The sequence below is a fragment of the Fusarium oxysporum genome, chromosome IX (assembly GCF_013085055.1).
Source record: "Fusarium oxysporum Fo47 chromosome IX, complete sequence".
NCBI lineage: Eukaryota > Fungi > Ascomycota > Sordariomycetes > Hypocreales > Nectriaceae > Fusarium > Fusarium oxysporum.
In genome coordinates this window covers 2,313,857-2,329,408 of record NC_072848.1, presented here as the reverse complement: position 1 = coordinate 2,329,408, position 15,552 = coordinate 2,313,857, and the positions used below count along the sequence as shown (strand labels likewise).

The following is a 15,552-nucleotide window of genomic DNA, read 5'->3' as shown; positions in this document are numbered from 1 at the left end:
TGTTGAGACCCTTTTCTCGGGCGTGGCAGAGAAGTGTATGTATGGCATCCCAGGCTGACGCAAGTATTTATATCTTCCTATTACATCAAACAACTGACATCGACTCGTAGCGTAAACATTACGCAAATCATCATGCTTGGATTGAAGTCGGCCGTTGACAGCTTGATCTTGAAGAGTTTGCGAGTATGATGTTAAGGGCGAAATAACGTCTTTGTGAGCTCACGATTCTATGGTTCGATGGTTTTTGACGTCACTCTAGCCATTTCCATAGGTTTCTTGTTGCTAACATTATAAGACTTCGTTAAGGGCTAACTTTTCACTATGTAATGGCTCAAGCAGAACATCAAATATCACAGCACCAGGTGCCGACGTGTGTGCCGACACCCAGACTGTTGAGCCACGAATTTTCTCATCGCAGCTACGAACCAATCCAGGCAAAGCCCGATCATTTCATCCCGGTACGCGTTTGCAAGCCTGGGTCGATACGATTCTTGATGCCGAGTCTGAATCGAGATACTGAAAACGTGGTTTGCATACCATGACTCCTCACTTCGTGGCATGTTACATTTACAACTTGATAATACGGAACTAGGTCGACTTCATTCTGATCTAGGTTTTGAGACGTTTGAATAGTTTGGGTACGGGTGTTTATGTACGATAAGGTTGGTGCGACAATAGTCGGCATTCTTTAGTCCAAGTCTGGACACTTATTATATATCTCTCATCTACTAGGTAATGCTAGATGGGACGAGGTTTTCCTGTTGCAAGACGAAAGACGCTTTTTTTATTGACGTTGTTAATGAGCCCTACGGACCCGAAAGTTGCTGCTCGATATCTCCGTGTCGTCCAACGAAACTTGGTGCCATTCCCCCCTGTTTGTGGGCTTACCACAGATGCCGCGTTGTGAAGCGACAACCGGGCTGTCGTTCAACGAAGTTGTCCTGGGCTGTGGAAAAGAATCCAAGACAGAGACCAATATCCACGTGGTTGGTGAAGTTTGCGAGCCGCACAGATTCGATGGCCACTATTCTAATCAGTACTGCTATAAGGACCTTGTCTGAAAGATGACTTACTGCCCAACTTCGGACCAAGGTGCTCGTCGGGCGTTCCCAGGGCATACTTTAGAACAGGGGCATCGTTTCGAATAAAAAACCTGCTTATCTCGAAGAACTCCTTCTCTATTCGAAAAAGGTAGGCGGCCTGGTGGTCTGGCTGGCTTGTTGTTGCCGCTGGGTACCCTAGCCAAATGGCCGCCATCGGACGGAACCTCTGCACCATGTCATACTTGTCTGCCAGGACAGACACGGCTCGGATGTCCCGAGGCTCTGCAGTGAGGCACTCGGGGTCTGACCCATAGAGCGCCCGGAGCGCAGTTATCATTGCGCCGGGCTGCTCCGCCGGAAGCTCGATGGCGGCCGGTTCCGTTCCATCAAAGGAACGGACCGCCTCGCCTTCGAGTATCGGTAGGACCAGCATCCGTTCGAAGACGGGTGATATATGCTTCAATAATGAAGCAGTGATCTCAACCGCTGTCCTGGACTTACCCAGCACAAGGACGACATCCCCGTCAGGGATGATGGTGACACATTCTTCTCATATAACGGTTAGTCTTTTTTCTTCAGCTTGGCCTTTTGATTCACATACCGGTTTCTTGAGAGGTCTCCATGGTTACGAAGCGAAGTTCAGGTAGTTGGAGAGATGCTTATGCAAATATCGTGGTAGGATTCGAGGTTCAAGGAAATGATTGTGCGATTATCGTGGGAGGGCCTCTTAAGGGTTCAAGATGAAATGTGAAGAGATGAACAGAAAAGATTCAAAGGGAAAAAAGAATTCGGAGGAGAGGAAAATTATATTTGGCCATGAGGTACCAAGTGGCCGGCCCTTGATTCATTGTTCTATCTGCCAGCTGGTACTAGCTGCCAGAACTTTTATAAATATAATATTTACTTAGAGTATTAAATTGCCTATTGTTGAAATCTGCTAAACCCTTAGTAGGAAAATGCTGGTATTTATACTTTTTGAGACGATGTGGTCAAGCATTGTTGCTTCTTCTTCGTTTCGATCGTCGTCATTTGAGGCATGCATGAACTTCAGGATTGTCCATCATGACCTTAGACATTGTTCCCACCAAGCGATGATGATTATTTTCGCTAATTTTTCAATCTTTTCAGGAAAGCGGTTAATCGAGCTGTTTACGCATCCTCTGTCGCAAGCGTTGTTCTTATGACTACATAGATATAGTCATTCAGTAGGAGTTTCTTCACCTTCGCCTTCTCGAACTGTGGTCTTGTATGTTTGACTGTCATGTGTCCAAGCAATAGAGGCCCTTATATTAGCTGCATTAATCAACTTTGATAAAGATCTTGAACCATTTTGTCTCCCCTTTGGGATTGTTTGAATGTTAGGCTTTCATTGCTACCTACTGGAGCCTAGTCCTTGTGCTCAGAACATGTGCTGTCTCCCTTCTCGAAACAAGCAAGGCATATGCCTTTGATCTTAGGTTCAGAATTACGGATTTGCCTTCGAAGTAAATCTGTAAGCCCAGCACAGCCATCACATAAGCCTCCATGTCGGCCACCATGTCGAGTCACCCAGCTATCCAGCGCTGATAAAACCTCGTCAAGGTAGCTCGCAGGGGCTCCAATGTCCAAGAAGAAGATCTGGAAACCATCATTCCACATGAGATGGGGTAAGTGGTCGAAGTAGTCCGCTGTTTCGGTAGCACAGGTGTGTGAAGCAAGGATAAAGGGAATCTCATTGTACACCAACCTAGCCACCTTGTTCTGGGCATCAGTTCGTACCACCTGGAGCTTTGCTGTGGCAAGGAGTTAGCTTGAGCTCAAGATTAAGGGCTTGATTCATCTGATCTCACCTGCGAGCTTGTACCAAAATCGTCCTTGCATGTTTTTATTAACCAGCCTCTCAGTCTTGGAGCCGCTGGTGAAGAATGCTCCCTCGGAACGTCGAAGAAGCCTTTTGGTGATAGTCTCAAAGGAAGCCGAGTCTTTATTCTGGAAGCACACCAGGGCCAAAAGCCAGAGATCTTGTGTCGTGAGGGCCGCGGAAAGTCTCTTGTGTGACCAGAACATGATAGAAAGTTGCATGCTCTGCTGCATGTCGTACTTGTCGATGATGGACCAGACTTTCACAAGCTCCAAGCATTTGGGGTCCCAGAGCATTGTGGCAGATTGAGAGTGGAGAGCTCTACGAATCCATCCGAAGCAAATGGAGCTTTCTTCTTCAGGTAGTGCGATCTCGAAGGGGTCGGTTTCGGCGTTGGCATTGGCGTTGGCCGTCGCCAGAGCTTGGCCCTCCATGAAGTTTGGCCCGAGCATTGCGGCAAATACAGGCGAGGCGCCCTTCATCACAACAGAATGAACGCGCACGCGTTTATCCCTGTTGACGATGAAGACGACATCTCCATCTGGTGCGAAACTCTCGAAATCAGAGGCTGCAGGGGTCACTCCTTGAACTTTCTGGCGCTTGGCGGGATTTCTGGACATGATGGAAACCTGATGGATAGCAAAGGCAGTTCCTCGTTTCATTCGGTCGGGAGTTGTAGAGTGCAAAACCTTGATGATCAAGTCGAAAAGAAAGGTGGTTGAGAGATGCAGGCAGCCGCTGTGAATTGGCGGTTGATTGAGGCCGGCAAGGCAAGCTGTCTGACAGTGGCGGTACAGTGCAAATATATGACACCGTTCGGATTGAAATAGAGAGAGAATAAGTTTCGATAAACACTGCCCAAGTTTGACAAGCTCCTTGGGGAAAGAAAAGGAAGTTCTGTTGCAAGTAGACGTCTATTGTGCATGATTGTGAGGGACATGGACAAACAAAAAGATTGTTCAGAGGGGAATCTTTTATCTCTAAAAAGAGATAATAAGATCCAAGGGAGCCAAAATAAGCATAGGATGCAATTAGAAGTTGGATATCGCGCAAATATCAATCCCTTCGCTTTGCCATGCGTCAAAATTGTCTGATGATATCTTATTGCTTTGGACACTGAGACAGCAAGCGAAGATGGCATTCATCAAGAAGAAGACTAGAAACGCGACGTGATGGCTGGGATTTCTAATCAAATTTCTTCAATCCGTTCTTATCGTTTGTCTTGGTGACTCTCTTGAGTGAGCCGTGTTTCTCTTGTGATTTGCCCCTGGCTTATGTCCAAAGCAGCTGTATCTCCCAAACCAGAGCGAACAAATCACGCTGCAATCTATCTGCCACTCAGAAACTCTCAGCCGGGGGGATTGACCATTTTCAATACCAAATCCGCTCATCCAACAACATTAACCTGCCATATTTTCCCATGTGCATAGGCAAACGGACTTGGCTCATTGAAAATCATGCAAGCGACTGAGACTAGATACACCCACGTCAACAGTTGGAGCTGTTGACGAAATTGGCATGCTCGAAAAGTTCGATGCTGATGGCGATGTCATATTTCTTTTTGAAGAATAAAAGGCATGAAGGAACTCCAACTTTACTCATTTCTCCTGAAGAGCGCCTCGCCTATTATGTTAGGGGTAACTTCAAGGAAGGCCAGATGCTCCAAGAAGCGGCCCTTCAAAACAGCCAGGCTGAGAGCCCGTTGCCCGAAGACGATTTCCCCCGTCATTCATGATCTTGTCGTTGCCATCTCGGTCCCATTTGAGAAATGGGCTGGGCGACGCAATAACCAAAATACCAGCACGAATGACCTCTGGATACTCTTCATTTCAAGCCACGTAATGAGTCTGAAGTCCGTGTTTCACTTTTTGCGCAAAAGCTTGATGATGTTGCATGAAAATCCGTTCATGTCTTTGGTCGTTTCAGCAGCCGTTCCAACTTTCCTGACAGGTCACATTACAAGCTGTATTACCATCGTGGCTTTGGAGACGAAGCTCGAGGGAGAGGCTTTTCTTGTTTTTTTAGAGTTGAGAATTTTGCAGAAAGGTTTAACTTAATACTTACCAACTCAGCCCTTACAAGCTTTAACGAAAGGTTTAGATCAGTACTTAGCCCTCACAAAATCCGAATAGAGTCTACTCATCTTCTCTCCCATCTTTTTCTTCTTTTAAACACACACCATCAACCAGAAATCCATCAATCCACTATACAAACTCAAGTTCTCCATCCAGATATCATCACCAATTCTATCCACCAGATCAGTCATTCCGGACGCCTCCTAAGCCTTTCGATCGGTAGAAGACAAGGGCGTTGTGTACAAAGCGCAGCCATGCCAGGCATTATTATTTTTCACGCTTCGAGGGATGATCTTGAGAGAATCTTTGATGAGAAGCTGCAGCCCATTAAAGACAAGCTTGATGCCATCAACAAGATGCTCGATCGGCTGACGAACCATGGTCTGGCACCCAAGACTCCTCCCATAGAAACCGATATTCGATCTCGGGATTACAATCTTATGCGTAAGTTCCAAACCTCTATACATGAATCGTACCACTGGTGTACTGAGCCTCATATTCAGCCAGTCAAGCTTGAAACTCGCCGAGAGTGGCTATTGGAAACACTTGTAGGAAGCATCAACGGGCCCATGTATGATTCTTTCTCCCACTCCCAACAAGATGAGGATATCTATCGCGTATCGTATCCTACCTTACCATCGACATCTCGGACAAGGCTCCATGCAGCTAGGCCATGACGAAAAGAAGGGCATCATGTAGCTTGGCCAAGGTGTGTCAATGGGACACTTAATCAACCAGATCAGACAATTCGACACCGTCAGTCCGATTCCTTAAGGCTCACGGGTCTCTTCCAAGCCCTGTTTCTGGGCTATCAGCTAGCTAAGGTACCTATGGTGAACCCATTCCTGCTTCTCCGAAAAAGTGTGGAGGACATTGGAAGATCACGGACAGGCCTTTGAATGACAGAAATAGGGTTCTTATAGGAGAAGAAAAAGGCACTTGATTACATTTTTTCTTATACAAACTCGCCCCGACGGACCAATACCACATTTTTCGTGACTACTACAATATATCCAACCAATTCTTTTAGGTCTTCTCGCCTTCCAAAGGGGAAGTGTTTCAGTGTTACATTAGAGTTGGTGAGAAAGAAAAGCGCCCGGAGAACGACAGAAAACATAGCCTTTTCTAGCTAGACAAGATACAAATTAATATCAGATATATCAATAATTATATTCAAGGCAGTCTGGTAAATGGGACAATATTTAGGTTATTTTGTGACTCCCCTACCTAACCTACCTATCCTTCAGTAAGGTAACTAAACCTGAAGTTAGCGGTAACCCCAGTGTTATCGGAGCTGCACAGAGTAGCCTCCCCACTAAAATTTGTCTCAGTACACCTCCAGCTCAGCTTGCTTCCATCCTTATCACTCACAACTCATCATGAGAACCCGGAGATCTAATCGCACGAAGCGATACACGGTAGAGAAGTACGACTTCGAAGGTAGTTCCGACGAAGAAGCTCTCGATCGCGCTTCCAAACACGCAGAACGGGATGAAAACTTTGATGAGACTGCCGCTGCAGAAGAAAGTGCCGAAGAGCTCGCCCTTGGCCAAGAGCACGACGAAAATGAAGATGCAGAATCCGACGGTCCTGTGAGCGAACCAGATGGTGTTCTGGACAGATTTGCGCGTCAACGTGTCAAGCCTATTAGGCCCTTCAACGTTCGCGCAGCGGGCTTCACGGGATACCTCGATCTTGAGCCTGTGGCGGATGGACGCATTGTGAGATCGTATTGGGGGCCCTACGACCGCGGTTTTAAAGGCAAGCAGCTCGTTGAGGCGTGGTACGGACGTCATGAGGATGGTGTCAAGCTGGTCACGGGTATGTTGGATCGTTGGATGGACTGGACAGTGCTTCCTCCGAAAATTCAGGACGATGAGGGACAGAAAGACCGAGGTGTTTGGTCGCCTAACTTCTTCGAAAGGGAAGCTTACAGCGCTGAGCATTGGTATGAGCGCGTCAGGGAGAGTTTGCCAGAAGCAAATGCGATGGTACCACTGTCGACCGAGGAAGTTCCACGGTACCAGTTTAAGAGAGACCCAATGCCAGTATTATTAGGGCCGCCCACATCGCAACAAGAGGTCAAATTCGAACCTGGTGACGCATACTCTATATCTCAGAATGGCCTCCCAATGCAAAATGATGACGCGCCCTTTGGGTGGATTTTAGATGCCGGCGGTATTGTCACCGGCATGGACTGGGCACCTCTGAACAACGCCAACTCGCCGCAACTTCTTGCCCTATGCGTTATTCCACATTCCGATCAGGAGCTCTACGACTACGAGCAGGAATCTTTGAATCCAGAGTTTCAAAAGTACGGTACTGTGCAGCTTTGGGAGTTCGTCGGCGAGCGGCAAGAGAATGGCTTTGCTCGACCTTCAGTGCAACCTCCAATACTGCGCAAGACGATATGTCTCGAATTTGGGCGGGCTCGAAGAGTGAAATGGAGTCCTGCATGCGGCTTCTTGGCCATTCTTTGCGATGACGGAAACGTGTACGTGGTGGAGGCTGGTGATGGTGGAGGGGGAAGTTATGGCAAGTTCAGTATCTCACTAACATCAGTCCAATTACTAACAGTGTTCAGAAAAGGTTATGCAGCCAATAGCTGTGTTCGGCTTCCCAGACGAAGACGTCAAAGCGACAGCTCTTACATGGATCAATTTCAACCGGCTGGTGCTGGGTTATACGGACGGTTCTATTGCTATTTGGTCCCTACGTCCTCATCGCCTCCTATCGCGACATCCTGTCCACCACAATATCGTAGTCGACCTCGTCTCTGGCTATCCAGCGATGCCATATCTCGTTGCCTCAACCCCTGTCGGCGGAACTGTCAAGCTGCTTGACCTTCGTGCGCCAAGCTACGAGTCAACCGAAGTCCAGAACCTTACAGTTGGAACACAACCAAATCTGCTTGGATACAGCGACCACCTGCTTGGCTTCTACTCCATGTACCCATCCGCCGGTGTACTGAATACCCACATCGGCTTCATGCACCATTCGCAATTCCCTGTTGCGCGTCGCGTCTTTACAGGGGAAAGTTTCCCTTCCTGTCTCGCAGTCGGACGAACACATCCATACCTCCTCGTCGGTTCTCTAGACGGCTCGCTGTGGGCTATCAATCCCCAGGTTGAACTCTTCACCACAAGGCGTGAACCCACGGACCGTATCCGAGTCTTCCATCACGAACATCGCCCCGCAAAGCTTTTTCCAGCTGAGTCACCCGCGGCGGCACGAGGAGTCTCAAGAATAGCGACTGGCTTCATATTGGAGCGCAGCCTAACTAAACATTCAGCCCATAAACCGCCGGTCAAGAAAGGGAAGAAGCCAAAGAAGAAGGATACCGACACAGCTGTCGGCGACGATGAAGAAGAAGGGGGTGCTATCATGGATCCGACCCGAGCCATCATTTACGAGCCATTGACGAGGATCACCGTGGCCGAATGGAATCCTAACGAAGAGTATGGATGTTGGGCTGCAGTGGCGATGGGCTCAGGTCTGGTGAGGATCACAGATCTTGGTTTGACAATAACAGAAGAGCAAGCCAATTAGTCCATGAGACACTGAGAGCCCATAATGGTGTGGTGGTAGTCGAAAGCCTTGGCCATACCGTAAAAGTGTGTAACGGCTGCAAGGATGACGAAAATGTGGAAGATCTGATGCGAGCTCCCCCAAATATCGAAGGCGCCAGGTGCGCTTCTCTCGGGCCAACGAGCCTATTAAGTCAGATTTAGATGCTTTGCGTGAAGAGTCAGGGAGGACATACCGCATAGAGTACAGCGCCAAAGATGTACATGACCCCGTGGAGGAGAACCCAGCTGAGACTCATGCGATCTTCAAGACCCTGGTAACCATAGATGAATAGGCCATGGATGACAGGAACAATGCCAGAGAGACCAAGGCCGATGAACATCATTGCACGGTACGGACGCCATGCTGGGGTCCGGAAGCGCTCAACCCATGAAACGATTGTGCATCCAAGACCAAGTATACATATCTACTTTGTCAGCGAGTTTCTCTACCATCAGTAAACAACATTACAGACTTACAACCCATAAATAGAAAACCATCAAATTAGGCAAACAGAAAAAGCCGTAATACAGAGCAGGAACATAGCTGCCAACGATCAAAGCCACGATGCCTGTGTAATCCAACTTGTTACCCCACTTTGAAACAGTATCGCTGTGATTCGACAAAGTGTGGTACGTAGCACTCATCCCCAGACATACAACAGCGCCTCCAAAGAAGCATGCAAAGACGAGTACATCAGCACTGCTTGCGCTTTCGTACCGTGGCCGGACAACTCGATCAACGTAGGCTGCACTAGCGAGAAAAACTATGGCACCGAGGAGGTGAGACCAGATATTAACGGACTCATTGTGGAGGTAAAAGAGGGAGCGGAATGAATGGGCATAAGAGCCATGAGATTGGCGGTAGCCCGAGAGGATGAAGGCATTGTCGCGACGCCAAGCTGGGAGATCATCCCACAGAATGAGTAGAGATTGTTCAAACTTTGATTCGAAGTTCTTAGCGGCATTGATAAGGTTGTCTGTGACTGAAGGCCGGCGATTGCGAACGCCGTAGGGCTGAGTATCGGCCATGATGAAATGAGGCTATCCAGACTCGGAACAAATGCAGCTAGAATCAGGAACTTTGCATAGAATCGTTAACCGACAAGAGCTTTTGTCCTTGCGCCTTAGTTCTCGACTTATATATGAACCAAGTTCCACTTCTCCGGTCGTTTATTGTTGTGTTGTTGGACCAGGGTAGTTTTGTTGGGACAAGCACATGAAAAGACGCGCGACGTGCTCCGAGGCTAAAGACAAATCGATGATGTATGGTTAATGAAAGAAGGCCTCTAGAAGCGTCGTAGAAGTTCCACTTGATTTTAGTCGAAGACCCTGTTTTATTGCAAAAGAAGTTATGATGGACTTGAAAATGGAGATGAAAGTCTTTTGGCGAGAGATCTGCTGTTCGCTGAAGAAATCCACAAGCGAGGTGCACTAATACAGTGGAGGTTTTACTATCATAACATCGACGTTCTAGCATTTCTACGATCATGACTACGCTCAGGTCTGGTTTCACGGGAATAACAAGACACTGCAGGTCAGCACTTGGGTCAGCATTTGGGTCAGCATAGAATTCATTTCTCGTTAGCCATCGCGCGAAAATATTGTGATCAGTGAGCGCCAATGTCTAAAACGCCTAAAAACACGCAGGCTGTCTGTCTGATGCGCTCACGCCATCCAAAGCCTCCAGGGATATCTCGAGTCTTCGCTCAATCGTCGCTAGAACCAGGCGAAACGTCTATTTCTTTCCACTCTTCTTGATGCCCTGGCCACCAGTGTTGAGAGGGCCCTTGCCTCCAGCCTTAGCGGCAAGCTCCTTGCGAGCCTTCTCGTCTGTATCGTAGTTGTTAGTGTGATGTTTCTTTGTATCTTTCGTTTTTGGAAGTTCGTACCGGCGCGCTTCTTCTCGAGGAAAGCCTTGTCATCGTCGTCGAGGTCCTTCTGGGCCTTCTTGGCCTGCTTCAAGGGCTTGACCTTGCCGCCTGTGGTTTGGAGGGGTTAGTTTTCTACGTCCGTGGAACTTTGTGAGTCGGAGGGATTTAACGAACCTTCTCGGTTAGTGCCACCCATTTTGATGTACGTGAAGTGAAAGAGAGTCTTGAGTTGTGTTAAAAATGAGGAAAAGCTGCGGTTGAAGAAACAAAGATTGTCGCGAGAGGGAAAAGTTGCCTCCCGCTTATTGACTTTTGTCCAGGCCCTTTCGCGCTCAGCACAGCCCAGCCCACTCACTGGCAGCGGTGAGCCCACTTTCGACCGCGGGGATAAGCTCGATAAGATGGATAAGGGTCTTTCGGGGCTTAGCTAATCCAGAAAATGGGCCTTGTAGCCTCATCAGTTGTTTCGCTGTTACCTGACGTCAAAAGTCTAGAGATATTCGGTTCAGATAATAACTTTCATCTCGCATCGCGACACCTGTTTAGGTTTCGCAGCACCTGCACTCGCCTCAGAGTTTCCAATTCGCTTACCCACCTTTTTTTTCATCTGGACTGCGCTCCAGTCTTCCTTCATCTGCTACATTACCTCCCTTATCGGCTCTGAGCCTTTACGAGTCACTACTGATCCGGTTGGGCTCTTCTCCCATTGCACTCTGCTCTTCTTAGTCCCCAGCGCTGACACTGTTTCTGCTTCTCTCCATTTAAGGCCTTGAGGATCCAAATTAGCACCGTCGTCATCATGGCGTCGAGTTCGGACGAAGGCGAGATCGTCGAGAACGGCGCTGAAGATTTGAAGGCAACTTCACTGCAGCATACTGGAGGAAGCAGTGTTGACCGTCAAGACAGAAACAAAAGTAGACTTTCGACTCCGGATCACGATTCGGCTTCTAGATACAGCAACGGTTCACGACGAAGCATTTCACCCCGTGGCTACAAGCGATCGCACGACGAAAGAGACAGAGACAGGGATCACTACAACTCCAGGCCTCGCGATCAAGGCTATCGCCGGAACTACGAGGACTCGCGACGTGACGACCATCGCAAGCCGCGAGGACAATACGATGACCTAGATCGACCTGCATCGCGCGCATCAAATTTCAGCTACGGGGGCCGCGATCGGAGCCGCGACCGAGACAACTACCGCGATGGAGACCGAGATCGGTATTCCAACAAACGACCTCGAAACAGGAGTCGCTCTCCTCAAAGATCCCGACCTTCGGATAGGGGCAGGTTTGATCGTTTTGTCAGAGAAGGCCAATACGATCGTCGCGACGATGGGCCGAGGGAACTTAAGTATGATGAAAGCACGAGAAATGGCGGTTCTATGTCCAAGAGAACGACTGTAGGAGAGGCTTCACGCGCCCAAGGACATCATGCTAAACCTGAACAAGGCCTTACAAATGGACATGGCACTTCCAAGGCTTCTCAGCAGTATGTTGATCTACATTCCTAGGTTGAACGAAGCACTGACATGTTCATAGGGAGCCAGCAGCTCAGAAGGAACCCGAACGAAAATCGGAACCTGAACCAGAGCCCGACTACGAAGAGCCAGAGCCTTTTGACGAAGAAGCTGAAATTGAGCGACGCCGCAAGCGACGTGAGGAGATTCTGGCTAAGCACAGTTCTGCAACTCCTCTCCTTCTCCATGCTGTAGGTGCTGCTGCAAGTAAAGCTCACGGAGCTTCTCCTGCATCCACCACGCCCGACACGCCCATGAGAGCACAGTCCGACATTGAAAGCCCCCGCACTCCCCGTTCAGGTATGTCAACAGCATCTGGTGGAGGGATCTTATTGACCAGAGGTGCAGATATCGCATCACCGCGCTCTCCCGGATCACATATCGAAATGTCTCCTGGGGGTATCAACTTCCTCGATGACAAAAACCTGATGAACAGCCACGGGAAGGCTCAGCCAGACGAGGAGGATGGCCCCTCAGCCGCTGACTACGATCCTACTGGAGACATGAAGGAGGATGAACGACGACATGAGCTCCGGCACGGAAACGTCGTGCTTCATGGTGAGCAGCATCCCATTGCAACGGAACAACAGCCACAGGAAGATGTTCAAGAAGGTTCTACCGAAAAAGCCGGCGGTGATGACGACGATGATGACTTCGATATGTTTGCGGAAGACTTTGACGAGGAAAAGTATGCCACAAAACCTGTCGAGCCGGTCGCGCCTATCGAGGGCGACGGCAAGGCCCCTGATGTCCCAGCTATCAAGGGAGGTATTCTCGAAGGTGACGACAAAGATGGCTACTACAAGATTCGTATCGGTGAAGTCTTGAATGGTCGGTATCAGATCCAGGCAGCACTGGGAAGGGGTATGTTCTCAGGGGTAGCCCGTGCCGTCGACATCACCACGAAGGAGCTCGTCGCTATCAAGATGATGCGAAACAATGATGCCCTCCGAAAGGGAGGATACACAGAGATTGCTATTCTGGAGAAGCTCAACGAGGCCGACCCTGAGGGTCGCAAGCACATCATCAAGTTTATCCGCCAGTTCGACTACAAGGGCCATCTGTGCATGGTATTCGAGAACCTGAGCATGAACCTGCGAGAGGTTTTGCGAAAGTTTGGTAACAATGTGGGTATCAATCTTGGAGCGACGCGAGCATACGCCTACCAGATCTTTATCGCTCTCGCGCACATGCGAAAGTGCAGTATCATTCATGCTGATCTCAAGCCGGACAACATCTTGGTATGCAACCCCACGATGCTAATATTAAGACACGCGAGTGTTAACTTTAGTAGGTAAACGAGAGTCACAACGTGCTAAAGATCTGTGATTTGGGTACGGCTATCGACAAGACGGATGCGGCGACAGCGCACATGGATGTCACTCCATACCTCGTCAGTCGATTCTATCGAGCGCCGGAGATTATTCTGGGCATTCCTTACGATTACGCCGTCGACATGTGGTCCATCGGCTGCACGTTGTATGAGATGTACACCGGCAAAATCCTCTTTGCTGGAGACAGCAACAATCAGATGCTCAAGGCAATTATGGAGATCAGAGGAAGGTTAACGCCGAAGTTGTTCAAGCGTGGTCAACTATCGCCAGCTCATTTCGACGACAAGGGACAATTCGTCAGCATCGAACGAGACAAGGTTCTCGGCAAGGTATGTTGTGATTCCATTCACTCCCTCCATGTTGTTTTTGTTTTTGCTGTTGTTTTTGCCATCACACTCCTTGCATCTGCCTACAAGCGCCATATGGTCATGCTCTTGGTGGCCGCCCACGCGAGGTCTATGCTATTTTTGCGACAATGGCTGGGGCTGTTCCATCTTGGGGCTCTGCGAGCGTAAGCGCCTAGATCCCTTGCAGACTGAAGCGCTCGGGATATGTGGGGTAACTTCACGATGACCAACACCACCCACACAACGGTCGATAGATCAAAACAACAGCCATCAGGCATGTTTGATCTCAACCGCCCTTGCGGGGTTCTCGAACAAACTCAGCAAGGGATGGATGGTGTGATGAGATGAGGTTACAGAACGCCTCGAGATCCTTTCAAGGTTAAAGATCAGGTCGCATGACTTGTTTTGTCTCGGTAGATCGGACTCCCTCTGAGCGTCAGCAACGATGACCTACATATCCCTTGCATACGAGTTCAACGGCTGCTAAGAGTTTGGCCAAGCGCTCAGCCCTTGTTGACATGCGCATTTATATGGAGAATTCCTTTTCCCATTTTAGAACTATGAGTCAGGAATGGATAACTAACAAACTGTGCTTACAGACAACCGTCCGAACGATGGCGGTGGTAAAGCCAACTCGGGATCTACGGACAAGACTAATGGCTGCGTCGTCAGGGATGAATGACGCGGAAACGAGGGATCTGAACCACTTCATTGATCTCCTCGAGCACTGTCTTACACTCAATCCCGACAAAAGGATGAAGCCGGCTGATGCACTGCGCCATCCCTTCTTTACTGCACGGCCGGGACATGTACGTCGGTAAGGAGGGTGTTAAGCATTCGGATCATGGATTCATGACGCTGTTTTGAGACAATTAAAGGCGCGGGATGAGAGATTTTTTGGGGGGATTATACTTGGCTAGACAAAGCAAGGGAGGATACTCGCTGGTTCAAAACATGTGGTGGTTTGATCGATGTCTCTGAACGTGTCACCGCCGTTTTTATATCATGCCTTGCTATGTCTCACCTTGTCTGTTATGTCTCGTATGAAGCCGAGTTTATTGGAATCTAGACTTGGAAGAAGCAGGCTAGAAATTTTGATGGAGTTCTGGAGTATCGAGCTTGGACGAGGGTCTAAAACAAATGCCTACACAGTTGTAATAACATAGCTACTAAGGAATCGCTAAGCAATACTCGGATTATCTGATGAATGATCGCCGATGGTTGATTGAGTCTTTTTACGATGCGTGACCTCGTACTCGCTATATTCCGAGTCACATAACGCCCGGCTCATACGGGAGGAATCCACATGCTCGGGCTTGGTATTGAGGTTGAGGCTCCCGGGCACGGAGTGGCGATGCAGGCGTGGGCTTGCTGACCCGCGTGAGCACGCCAGGCAGCCTACGCTAGGTGAACATGTTGTGCATTTTCTAGGCTACATTGTTCATTCCAGGTTCAAGTTTGACAGCCTGGTAGGCAGAGACTGAGGCGGGGCGTAACGATCAGGGCTGATTCCACATTGTGGTTTGCTAAATCTGATTGCTGGCAGCCGATGTTACATTTGAGATGTTTGTTGTAGATGGTTTGGGGGACACGGGTTGTGGTCTGTGTAAGTCGCTTGGTCGGGATGGGGAGTGGTTGGTCAGACTATCAAGGAGTCTCTTCTTTGACGTCAATGAGGTCACACAGATAATGTCAGTGGTACAGAAGGAAGATGAGCATGGCGAGCAAGTCGTGACGTTTGTGCCGATGATTGTCGTGATGCGCAAAGGTGAGGCTTTTGATGATCCAATATCCCTTCCTTGATCAACAATGTCACAGATCGTCACTCATTCTGTCTTGAGCGATCTTATCGGTTCTCCCCGAATGTACCGTACCGATGTTTGCCCTGCATTATGATGTGCAGGAATAAAATTGTGATTGTAACACCCTTCTCATACAAACCTGTAACAGAACC

The 15,552-nt window shown here is 48.8% G+C and overlaps 7 protein-coding genes across 7 annotated transcripts; 2 read left to right on the top strand and 5 right to left on the bottom strand.

Annotated features, from left to right (window-relative positions):
- Nucleotides 1–884: 884 nt before the first annotated feature.
- Nucleotides 885–1,666, bottom strand: FOBCDRAFT_279440 (uncharacterized protein; the record flags this gene model as incomplete). Its single annotated transcript, XM_054706889.1, has 3 exons — nucleotides 885–1,024; nucleotides 1,074–1,592; nucleotides 1,645–1,666. 3 exons carry the CDS (start codon nucleotides 1,664–1,666, stop codon nucleotides 885–887), a joined length of 681 nt encoding a protein of 226 aa, XP_054562864.1.
- A 763-nt stretch (nucleotides 1,667–2,429) lies between these two features.
- FOBCDRAFT_206549 (uncharacterized protein) lies at nucleotides 2,430–3,503 on the bottom strand (the record flags this gene model as incomplete). Its single annotated transcript, XM_031190409.3, has 2 exons — nucleotides 2,430–2,815; nucleotides 2,873–3,503. 2 exons carry the CDS (start codon nucleotides 3,501–3,503, stop codon nucleotides 2,430–2,432), a joined length of 1,017 nt encoding a protein of 338 aa, XP_031034394.3.
- Nucleotides 3,504–5,161: 1,658 nt separating this feature from the next.
- Nucleotides 5,162–5,338, bottom strand: FOBCDRAFT_231748 (uncharacterized protein; the record flags this gene model as incomplete). The annotated part of the gene is made up of 1 exon (XM_059609871.1): nucleotides 5,162–5,338. One exon carries the CDS (start codon nucleotides 5,336–5,338, stop codon nucleotides 5,162–5,164), a length of 177 nt encoding a protein of 58 aa, XP_059465846.1.
- A 999-nt stretch (nucleotides 5,339–6,337) lies between these two features.
- On the top strand, nucleotides 6,338–8,696 carry FOBCDRAFT_298679 (WD40-repeat-containing domain protein; the record flags this gene model as incomplete). The annotated part of the gene is made up of 2 exons (XM_059611935.1): nucleotides 6,338–7,502; nucleotides 7,543–8,696. The coding sequence occupies 2 exons, from the start codon at nucleotides 6,338–6,340 to the stop codon at nucleotides 8,505–8,507; spliced, it is 2,130 nt and encodes a 709-aa protein (XP_059467855.1). The 3' UTR covers nucleotides 8,508–8,696.
- Nucleotides 8,673–9,972, bottom strand: FOBCDRAFT_231745 (hemolysin-III related-domain-containing protein). Its single transcript, XM_059609870.1, has one exon. It carries the CDS (start codon nucleotides 9,554–9,556, stop codon nucleotides 8,993–8,995), a length of 564 nt encoding a protein of 187 aa, XP_059467854.1. The 5' UTR covers nucleotides 9,557–9,972; the 3' UTR covers nucleotides 8,673–8,992.
- Nucleotides 9,973–10,080: 108 nt separating this feature from the next.
- On the bottom strand, nucleotides 10,081–10,755 carry FOBCDRAFT_323110 (translation machinery associated TMA7). The gene is made up of 3 exons (XM_031190404.3): nucleotides 10,573–10,755; nucleotides 10,417–10,506; nucleotides 10,081–10,357 (listed from the first exon to the last, which is right to left on the bottom strand). Exons 1-3 carry the CDS (start codon nucleotides 10,592–10,594, stop codon nucleotides 10,263–10,265), a joined length of 207 nt encoding a protein of 68 aa, XP_031034389.1. The 5' UTR covers nucleotides 10,595–10,755; the 3' UTR covers nucleotides 10,081–10,262.
- Nucleotides 10,756–10,837: 82 nt separating this feature from the next.
- FOBCDRAFT_231727 (kinase-like domain-containing protein) lies at nucleotides 10,838–14,829 on the top strand. Its single transcript, XM_059609869.1, has 6 exons — nucleotides 10,838–11,087; nucleotides 11,165–11,889; nucleotides 11,940–12,217; nucleotides 12,266–13,158; nucleotides 13,212–13,580; nucleotides 14,198–14,829. Exons 2-6 carry the CDS (start codon nucleotides 11,198–11,200, stop codon nucleotides 14,417–14,419), a joined length of 2,454 nt encoding a protein of 817 aa, XP_059467853.1. The 5' UTR covers nucleotides 10,838–11,087; nucleotides 11,165–11,197; the 3' UTR covers nucleotides 14,420–14,829.
- Nucleotides 14,830–15,552: the final 723 nt, after the last annotated feature.

Bases quoted from the DNA above. Each gene is read 5' to 3' on its own strand.
- FOBCDRAFT_231745 (XM_059609870.1), bottom strand. From the start codon at position 9,556: ATGGCCGATACTCAGCCCTACGGCGTTCGCAATCGCCGGCCTTCAGTC.
- FOBCDRAFT_323110 (XM_031190404.3), bottom strand. From the start codon at position 10,594: ATGGGTGGCACTAACCGAGAAG. The intron at 10,507-10,572 runs GTTCGTTAAATC...TCCAAACCACAG, and splicing joins GGGTGGCACTAACCGAGAAG to GCGGCAAGGTCAAGCCCTTG. The intron at 10,358-10,416 runs GTACGAACTTCC...ACTACGATACAG, and splicing joins CCTCGAGAAGAAGCGCGCCG to ACGAGAAGGCTCGCAAGGAG.
- FOBCDRAFT_231727 (XM_059609869.1), top strand. From the start codon at position 11,198: ATGGCGTCGAGTTCGGACGAAGGCGAGATCGTCGAGAACGGCGCTGAA. The intron at 11,890-11,939 runs GTATGTTGATCT...ACATGTTCATAG, and splicing joins ACTTCCAAGGCTTCTCAGCA to GGAGCCAGCAGCTCAGAAGG. The intron at 13,159-13,211 runs GTATGCAACCCC...TAACTTTAGTAG, and splicing joins TCAAGCCGGACAACATCTTG to GTAAACGAGAGTCACAACGT.